The sequence below is a fragment of the Bidens hawaiensis genome, unplaced genomic scaffold (assembly GCF_021521415.1).
Source record: "Bidens hawaiensis isolate Kalapana, Puna unplaced genomic scaffold, B.hawaiensis_p1.1 tig00014601_1, whole genome shotgun sequence".
NCBI lineage: Eukaryota > Viridiplantae > Streptophyta > Magnoliopsida > Asterales > Asteraceae > Bidens > Bidens hawaiensis.
Genome location: NW_027492273.1, coordinates 294,690 through 305,753, shown reverse-complemented (window position 1 = coordinate 305,753; position 11,064 = coordinate 294,690). Strand labels below are relative to the sequence as shown.

Below are 11,064 nucleotides of genomic sequence, written 5' to 3'. Positions count from 1 at the left end.
TATATTAAAAATTAATATCTGATATTTTTAAAGTAGATATTATTTATAAATTAAAAAAAATTTAACAATTAAAAAAATAAACGGGTCATTGGTCTCATCAAACTTAGATAAATTTTAAATCAGGTTATAACGTTTAATTTATTTGTGAACATTTTTATCATCAACTCCGAAGTATATTATTAACTTTCTTATAATAAATAAATTAAAATCTAATATAATATATAAATATTAGAAACGAATAATGTAAAATAATTACGGGGACTAAAACTAGTATATAGATATATATAAAAGTGGCTTGATAGGTTAAAATACTTTAAAAATCACGTAACATCACCGCACGTACCATGGGATCTCCTGCTTTATTGCTTCTCTACTCATTTTTTTCTATACTTAGATAATCAACATACGATCATCCGTACCCCTTCCCAACTTCATTAGCAATGATGAGAAAGACCCATTGAAGATGATCTAATAACTAGGTAGCCATGGAAGACACCGCTGAAAGCCATAAGACCCTCCTCAAATCAAACTCCTCCGTCTCCAAATCCTTCCGCCTCCGTTCCCCATCTCTCAACACGCTACGCCTCCGTCGAATATTCGATCTATTCGACACCGATCATGACTCTTTCATCTCCGTCGACGAGCTAAGCCGCGCATTGGTACTCCTAGGCCTCGAAACCAATGTCACCGAGTTGGATTCGGTTATTAAGTCCTACATCCAGCCCGGTAACACGGGTCTCACGTTTGATGACTTCCATGCATTGCACACGTCATTAGGGGAACTGTTCTTCGAGGATGCTGCGGGAGACGACGATGAGGGCGAAAACGGAGACAGTAGCAGTCAGGAGGAGGCAGATCTAACCGAGGCGTTCAAGGTGTTTGATGAAGATGGAGATGGGTTCATATCCGCCCAGGAGTTGCAGGTGGTGCTCAAGAAATTAGGGTTTGCAGAGGCGAGTGAGATGGGAAGGGTGGAGATGATGATATCTTCGGTCGATCGAAACTCTGATGGATTGGTCGACTTCTCAGAATTTAAGGACATGATGAAAAGTGTCGTTGCCCTTAAATAACTTAACTTTTCTTAAATCGTTTTGCATGTCAACTTTTTTTAGAACTTGATTGTTTTATGCAATTTATTTATGTTACATCAATACTAGGATTGGTCCGATGATCCAGGGCTACACATAATCCCCCCCCCCCCCCCTTGTTCTTGAGTTTATTTTGTTTTGATTGTTTTCAATCTATCATAAAAAAATGTTGTATTATATTTTATGAAGAAATAAAGTTGTACTGCTATTATTTTGAGATGGACACGATGTCTACTAAACATTAAACATATTATGTAAAACATATTGTTACACCCGGCTAATATAATCCGGTTGTAACATCAAATATGCAATGTAACATTCAAACTATAATATTCCGAAATCCAGGGTATTATAACCTTTTTTTTAACTGTAAACTTCTATAAACAAGGCTAAAGCTGATGAAACCCGTCATAAGCTGGCGGAGAACCAACTAAAGGGGCTAACATAAACCGAAAACTTACAGCATATTAAAATTCAACCAGTTCGACCAAGCCAAAGATTTGCATTTCGATCGATTACGAAACCAAAGAAAGCCCATTAACTTATCTAATAAAACTAAAAGCTTGAATGGATCGAGACGCACTGATCTTCATTTAACCTGTTTTTTCCAATGTAAATACGACAAAGTTATTCCGATTATTATTTAGTTTATACGAAAGAACCGATTCTATTAAATATCATATAAATCTATATCTATATTACATTGTAAAATGCACCCTTTCACATTACACTTTTCTCTCTCTAAGACCCCGATGTATTCAATTCCCATTTAGGCCTCCGACGTATTTTCAAAGACTTCCGGCGAATTCAATTCAACTACGGCTGCTATCCTATCGCCGCATTAACCACCCATTAATTTCATCAATTGAATTGTTTCCCGGTGAACCTTCAATTGCAATAAATATTGATATGGGCTAAATTAAATATAAATATTATAAGTATTTTCTACACTTTTGATTGGTTTTGAGTCGGTTTTTATGGTATAATATTTGTTACCGGTTCATATTTGAATATTATTGGTTTAAAGAGATAATGAACTAATAGCGATTTAAAAGTATATTTATTTCATTGGTTATGATTTTCAATCATTAATATGAATAATTAGACTTAAAAAAAAATCTCATAAGATGGTGTTAAAAATAAGTTTGCGTTAGAATTTGAGGGTAAATAACTTTAATGCTCATTAATATAATAAATTCCATTGTTTGAAAGGGTTCGTAAAATTCCAAGAAATAATGTTTGGAATATTGATGATTCATTAATGAGTAACTCTATCATGATTTATTTATTTACTCTTATTAATCTGTGAATTATTAATAGAAGCCGAATTAAATATTCTACAGCTCTCTGTTTTGAGTTATCTTTTGGTGCAACAAGTATTATGGGCTGAACATATATATTATGCTTATACGTCATAATACAAAGGTAGAAAGAATAAATGAGGAGTTAAATAAATATGTCGGTGGAGAAGTCAAATATAAAGGGGGTTCAAAACCCTACAGAACACAGACGCTGTGGGGCAGCCCCTGTTGGGGTTTAACGAGAGCACGAAAGAAAAAAAAAACTCACAAGCTCAATCATATTTATTTCTTTTTACAATGAACTGCAATATATATTTTATCTTTGTTTCATTGGTAATTATGATTGGCTAAACTATTAGACTGCCTGGGTTTGGATGAATACTTTTCAGACTCGTTTTATTTTTTTGTTTTGGATTTATTATTGATTGATTGTAGGTTCCCAGCCGGATCTACACGGAAGTATCTAGTACTACGTAGGTGTGGAATCCCTACGTAAGACGATACGAGCGTAGGATGTGATATACGTTAAACCCAAGCACAAATACACGTTACAATACTCAAAAGACACGTTGTATTGCAACTCCTTTAACACGTGATATACAAATCACCCTTACACGTACTGGAAAAACTTTACAAACACAACCCGTAACATATGGTTAAATAGGTTACGACAACTTCGCCTAACAGACTAGGCGAAGTTGTCAATAACTTCGCTTGTCCACAAGTTCGCTTATATTAGGCGAACTTGTGAGACAACCTATACAAAACAAACCAAAACCAACTAACACATTACAGACACTAGATACTGAACTACTGACATAATGCACCAACAGACTCCCCCTTGGCAGTAGCTTCATATCTCAATCTTCAATCACGTGTTTTGTTATCCCAAAACTCGAGTCACCCGTCTTCAAGCATGAACGCCCTGTCTTATACAGACAGAGACGACTCTCTGGTATTTCTTGGCTTCTTCTTTCCATGCCGGAATATAGAATATCTTTTTCTCGTTCAGCACCTGCAAGTCAGCTTGAGACAAATTCACCAAGTGCATTGGATCATACACTCTCAGCAACTCTTGTTCATCTTCATCCTCCATCACCGCTTCAGCTGTTTCACTATCGACATACCACCATTTCAGATTCTTTAAGACATCCTTGGGCATTTGTTTCATCGGCACTTCTTTTAAACACTAGATCGGCTTATACTTCATTATCATCCAAGGTTTGCCATCAGCTCTCATACCTCTGTCTTTATCTTCAACGAGCTTTCCTTTCTGCGGTTTTAACAACTCGAACTTTTTATCTTTTATACTTTCTTTCCAAACGATCTTCCCAATAATCCTAGCCATATTGTCATCACTCCTGTTTATCAACCCCAACTTGGCTAAATCCTTCACCTCACACTCCGGCAAGGTATTCAATGATCTTAACAACCTTTTGAAGTACTGAACTCCGTCAAAACGTTTAATCACAAATAGCCTCAACTGCTCATCATATAACCAGCTAATAATCTCATTCTTCGATTCAGCATACCCTTTGATATTATAACTCTTCTTAAACATAGTTGGAACCGCTGGTTTCTTTGTCTTTACGAACCATTGAGCGTAGCCTTCTTTCCATCTTGGCTGCTCTTCCCATTCAGTCTCGTCACTTCCCATATCATGACTCACATTTGTCTTATCAACTTCCGGAATCTCATGCTCAACATTTTCCTCCACAATCTCTCCCTCTTCAATCTCACTATCGATTACAATGTCAGCCCCTATCTTCTCAATCTCTTCAACCGGTAACACATCGTCGTCACCTACAATATCATCATCCAAACTTTCCACATCATCCACTACCACCACATCATCACCCCCTGATTCACCAGTTGCACCAGTAGACTCCCCCTGAGATGTGGAAGTCCCAAGAGTTTGTTCAGTTCTTGGCAACTCACCACCTGCACCTTTCGATGCATTAGGATCATCGTCTCGATCATTTCTCTTCTTCGTCCTCAACTCACCGCCCTTGCAGCTCGTCTCCCCGTGAGATGCTAAGAACTGTTTTAAAGCATCAAAAAGTTTACCGTGCTCAATCAGGAGGGACGACTGAATCTGATTCTCTGCAACAAGGCGCTGAATAGCGTGAGTCTGGATCAAGTTTATTCTCGACTTTTCTGCCACGACCCTTTCAAGAGCTGCTATCCTGTCTGAGTCAGATAAGGTTGCATCAAAATCAAAACTCATATGAGAAGTGTCTTGAGCATATGGTGAAGGGATTCCCAAAGTAGCCGGGACATCAGAAACAGGCTGAAAAGTAACCGCAGGTGGTATTGTAACAGATAACCCTGCAGTGGCAACCAGTGTCGACTCAACGAATCTTGCAACAACCTCCGATGGAGTAAGTGTAGGAGGTGGCAAGGAAACAATTTCTGGAGGCGTAAGCTGAAATGTGGTAGGTGGAATGCCAAACGAAGATGATGTTGTCAACACGGGAACACCCGAGGTGATCGGTCCTGTTACAGTCAACGATGCAGGAACCATGGTCATACCAGATAAAGCGGGCGGAGAGAAGCGTACCACCCTCGAGCTTTCACCAGCTCCCGATCCTTCACCCGTTCTTACCCGTTTCGATCGACGAACCAACCGATCTAACTCCTCCTCAAAATCAGATTCACTGTCATCTGTATCTTTCTTTCTTTTTCCATGAATCCTTTCTTGGGCGACCAGTATCTGTCTTGCTTCAGCAACATCATCAGCTGAGGAGTCAGAGTCGGTTCTTTCAGAATCAGCTACAGACGTAGCTACCATCGACACATCAATACCAGAAACCTGTGCAACTGAGACCTGAACCTCTTCCTCAGGATCAACTCGTTCCATGTCAAAAAATCCTTGGCCACCAAAAGCAGCTTCAAGGTCTACGTGTTCCTCCGGTGCCACAACAGGGGCAGCAGGCAAAGCGTGCTGTACCACAGGTGCTGGTTGAGGTGCTTCAGCCTGTTGTGGTGCCGGATCCCGAAACTCGTCTCCACGAGGAGCAACATAAGCTGGGTTTATCAGATAACCAAATAACGGAGTATGTCGTGGACGAAGCTCTGGTTTACTTCGAGCACTCGACGCTCTGCATTGTGCGAATATCTCTTGCTGACACTCTCTACATAACGAATCGGACGGCGCTGAGGTAGCGTAGGAGCCACATGATTCAAGATCATTTGTAAGAATCTTGGATACATCAAGAATCTTTCACGAGCTACTGCACGTCTCTGACGGTCTATTTCATAGAACACCATCTAACTGAAGCTGTAACGCTTGTTGTAAGTCAGTGCTGTCATTGCCGATTGCATCGTCGCACCCATCCCGTCCGGATCTACACGGAAGCTGCTTGAAGCTGCTTTTGGTGCGGAATCCCTACGTAAGTATCTCTTACTACGTAGGTTCCCAGCCGGATCTACACGAAAGTATCTCGTACTACGTAGGTGCGGAATCCCTACGTAAGACGATATGAGCGTTAGATGCGATATACGTTAAAACCAAGCACAAATACACGTTACAATACTCAAAAGACACGTTGTATTGCAACCCTTCAACACGTAATGTTCAATCACAATTACACGTTCTAGAATCCTTACCCTAAACAAGCCGTAACATATGTTTAAATATACTTCGACAACTTCGCCTAACAGACTAGGCGAAGTTGTCATTAACTTCGCTTGTCCAAGTTCGCTTATATCAGGCGAACTTGTGAGACAAGTTATCTAAAACACCAAAACAAAACAAACTAACACGATTACAGACACCAGATACTGAACTACTGACATCATGCACCAACAGACTCCCCCTTGGCAGTAGCTTCATATCTCTATCTTCAATCACGTGTCTTGTAATCCCAAAAATCTCGAGTCACTTGTCTTCAAGCATGAACGCCTTCTCTGACACAAACGGAAACTACTTTCTGATATTTCTTGGCTTCATCTTTCCATGCAGGAATATAGAATATTTTTTTCTCGTTCAGCACCTGCAAGTCAGCTTGAGACAAATTCACCAAGTGCATTGGATCATACACTCTCAACACTTCTTGTTCATCTTCATCCTCCATAACTGCTTCAGCTGTTTGACTGTCGACATACCACCATTTCAGACTCTTTAAGACATCCTTGGGCATTTGTTTCATCGGCACTTCTTTTAAACAACGGATAGGCTTATACTTCATTACCATCCAAGGTTTGCCATCAGCTCTCATTCCTCTGTCTTTATCTTCAACAAGTTTCCCTTTCTGCGGCTTTAACTACTCGAACCTTTTCTCTTTTATACTTTCTTTCCACACGATCTTCCCAATAATCCTAGCCATATTATCATCACTTCTGTTTATCAACCCCAACTTGGCTAAATTCTTCACCTCACACTCCGGAAAGGTATTCAATGATCTCAACAACCTTTTGAAGTACTGAACTCCGTCAAAACGTTTAATCACAAACAGCCTCAACTGCTCATCATACAACCAGCAAATAATCCCCTTTTTCAATTCAGCATACCCTTTGATATTGTAACTTTTCTTGAACATAGTAGGAACTGCTGGCTTCTTTGTCTTTACAAACCATTGAGCGTAGCCTTCTTTCCATCTTGGCTGCTCTTCCCATTCTGACTCTTCACTTCCCATATCTTGACCCACATTTGACTTATCAACATCTGGAATTTCATGTTCTACATTATCCTCCACAATCTCTCCCTCTTCAATCTCACTGTCAATCACAATCTCAGCTCCTATCTTTTCAATTTTTTTCAACCGGTAACACATCGTCGTCACCTACAATATCATTATCCAACATCTCCTCATCATCCACTACCACCACATCATCACCCCTGATCCACCTGTTGCACCAGTTGACTCCCCCTAAGTTGTGGAAGTCCCAAGAGTTTGTTCAGTTCTTGGCAACTCACCACCTGCACCTTTCGATGCATTGGGATCATCGGCTCTGTCATTACTCTTCTTCGTTCTCAACTCATCGCCCTTGCAGCTCGTCTCCCCCTGAGATGCTAAGAACTGTTTTAAAGCATCAAAAAGTTTACCGTGCTCAACGAGGAGGGACGATTGAATCTGATTTTCTGTAACAAGGCGCTGGATAGCGTGAGTCTGGATCAGGTTGATTCTTGACTGTTCTGCCACGACCCTTTCAAGAGCTGCTATCCTGTCTGAGTCAGATAAAGTTGCATCAAAAACAAATCTCATATGAGAAATGTCTTGAGCATACGGTGGAGGGATTCTCAAGGTAGCTGGAACATCATGAACAGGCTGAAAAGTAACCGCATGTGGTATTGTAGCAGATAACCCTGCAGTGGCAACCAAAGTCGACTCAACAAATCTTGCCACAACCTCCGATGGTGTAAGAGTAGGAGGTGGCAAGGAAACAATTTCTGGAGCCGAAAACTGAAAAGTAGTGGGTGGAATGCCAAAGGAAGATGATGTAGTTATCACGGGAACACCCGAGGTGATCGGTCCTGTTATAGTCATCGATGCAGGGACCATAGTCATACCAGATAAGGCGGGTGGAAAGAAACGAACCACCCTTGAGCTTTCACCAGCTCCCGAGCCTTCACCCGTTCTAACCCTTTTCGATCGACGAATCAACCGATCTGACTCCTCCTCAAAGTCCGATTCACTGTCATCTGTGTCTCTCTTTCTTTTTCCATGAATTCTTTCTTGGGCGACCAGAATCTGTCTTGCTTCAGCAACATCATCAGCTGAGGAGTCAGAGTCGGTTCTTTCAGAATCAGCTACAGACGTAGCTACCATCGACACATCAACACCAGAAACCTCCGCCACTGAGACCTGAATCTCTGCCTCCGGATCAACTCGCTCCATATCAAAGAACCCTTGGCCACCAAAAGCAGCTTCAAGGTCTACCTGTTCCTCCGGTGCCACAACAGGAGCAGCAGGCAATGCTTGCTGTACCACAGGTGGTGGTTGAGAAACAACAGTCTGTTGCGGTGCCGGATCCCGAAACTCGTCTCCACGAGGAACAACATACGCCGGGTTTATCAAATAACCAAATAACGGAGTATGTCGTGGACGAAGCTCTGGTTTACTTCGAGCACTCGATGACCTGCATTGTGCAAATATCCTCTTGCTTACACTCCCTACATATCGAATAGGACGGCGCTGAGGTAGCGTAGGAGCCACATGATTCAAGATCATCTGTAAGAATCTTGGATACATCAAGAATCTTTCACGAGCTACCGCACGTCTCTGACGGTCTATTTCATAAAACACCATCTGACTGAAGCTGTAAGGCTTGTTGTAAGTCAGTGCTGTCATTGCCGATTGCATTGTCGCACCCATACCGTCCGTACCAGCCTTACGACCCGACATGCACACGATCATCACATGCATGAGAAAGCGCCATTGATCCAACAAAAATCCCTTACGTCTCTGAGTGTCACCCAATGGACCAGAATATCCCATTCGTAAAAATGCACCATCTCTGAATGGAGTAGTAAAGTCTGTAGGATCATCTCTAGTTTCATTCCCAAACTACAAGGCGACCCTTATCTGTTCAGATGAGAACTAAACTTCCTGATTGTTAACTGTGGCGCGCATGATTGGGGGCTCGACTCTACAATCATATTCTACCGTTTTCCAGAAGTCTTCAATGTTCGGCAGAGAAATGGGTAGAGTTGTAGAAATAGCATGGAAGATACGCGAGCGAATAAGGAAAGAAATGATCTCGCAATAATCATCAACACCGCTAGCATCCGGATCCAGCGTGATGTACATATTGTGACCTGGAAATAATTGACGGTTGTTATCACCACCTTCGTCACCACCAGCACCACCGGCTCCTGCTACAGCTGCCATATCTGCACCACAAACGGTCTAAGTTAGAAAATCGGCAAAGCAAATAATAACTTCGCCTATTACCATGAGCGAAGTTAAGATATCCTTTAGTGTGCAGGCGAAGTTAGACAAAGGGCGAAGTTGAGCACAACTTCGCCTATACAATAACTTCGCCTGATAACAGATTAAAGTTTTAAATAATATAAAGCACCAGGCGAAGTTAGGTATAAGGCGAATTTAAGGATAACTTCGCCTAACCATAACTTCGCCCCATGAACAGCATCGCCTCTGATAAGATTCACAATTAAAGAAGCAGGCGAAGTTATGCCTAAGGCGAAGTTGAGAACAACTTCGCGCAAAGATAACTTCGCCTGAATATGAAGCGGCATCAAACAGACGACTGATCAGAGTCATAATGGAGATTTTGTGATTAACACCATAAAAGGATGATAGTTTAGAGATCTAGACGATCAAACTAGTTATGAACACTTAGAAAGAGTTTGGTTAGCGGGTGTATACGGGTTGCATAAACGAGGTCACAAATCGGACCAAAACGACATCTGATTAACCCATTGACACGAATTATAAGTCATACCGACCCTACACACCTTTAACACGGATTGAAACTGAGATTAATAACAAGGTTTGATTCGAGAGGTAACTTCGCCGAGGGTTAGAATATTGGGTATAAGTTCGCCGGGGGTTTGAAATAATATGTAAAGTGTTTGACCAACTTGTCCTTTATATATGTTTGAAAAAGCTCAGGCGAAGTTATGGTTAACTTCGCTTATTCATAACTTCGCCCTATAACAACTTCGCCTTGCAACTTCGCTTAGCATTAAAGTTACATAACAGGCCCTCATAATTTGAATAGAATGCTATTGTCTTTTAAAACTTCCGTTAAAGATTTAACTGCTAAAATCAAAGAACCAGGTAACCAAGCTTTGAACCATAAACTGAAATATGTAAAGTAAATTTTAGAAATAAAGTACACGGGATCAAATTTCAGTCTTGACAGGGACTAGCATGTTTTAGAAAAGATCTGAACAGGAATCATACTAATCAAATGACTATCACATAGATCCATGTTCAGCGGTATTATGACATAAAGAAACAGGTTGTAAGCAGGTAAACAAATTAGTATGGTTTTCATCGCTTCTGTGATACGCATTAGGTTCAATTAGGCTCAAAATTTAAACGGACAACACATCAGAGATTGTGATGCCTCCTATCTATTCTCAAAGCTTATTTAGCTTTCCCCAAGTCACCCCGAGTTGACCTCGACCCGTAGTGTCTGATCAAACAGTAAGTACATGTTGATATTTAGAGTCTTCTTCCCGTTGTCTTTCTTGCGTCTTGATTGACAATGATAACACAATAGGCTTCAGAAGGCTTAACATAATAATTTTTTTTTTTAATAACAAAGATTTACATAGCTTCAAAGAGTAGACTACTGCAAGTCCCGAATCTGGATCACTGCAGGTACTAGACACACTATCTTCTCGGAAATCAGAACACTCACGGGCTCGTGTATGACTGGGTAATCGCTTTTCTGCCTATCATTCGGAAAGATGTATATGGAGACATACACAACTCTGAATGAGTCTTCCCTTTAAATCGAGAAGATTTAGTTAGTATCACTTCTACTTTTACGCACCATAAAAAGCTACCATAACATACAATGACTGTTCTAGAGTCTTTTAGGCCTAATAACTTCACTAGTGAAGCACACAGAAATAGTTTGTGTATCACTTTCCAAGGTTCGATCAATTTTCTTAAAAACATTTTATTGAAACTTCTAACGAAGTTATAGACTTGAAAAATTATATCATCTCCCTAAAAATATTTAAATTCTATCGCCCC

General features: G+C 40.7%; 1 protein-coding gene across 1 annotated transcript; it reads left to right on the top strand.

Moving 5' to 3' along the window:
- The first annotated feature begins 338 nt into the window (after positions 1-338).
- On the top strand, positions 339-1,072 carry LOC143547081 (calcium-binding protein CML42-like). Its single transcript, XM_077038591.1, has one exon. It carries the CDS (start codon positions 486-488, stop codon positions 1,068-1,070), a length of 585 nt encoding a protein of 194 aa, XP_076894706.1. The 5' UTR covers positions 339-485; the 3' UTR covers positions 1,071-1,072.
- Positions 1,073-11,064: the final 9,992 nt, after the last annotated feature.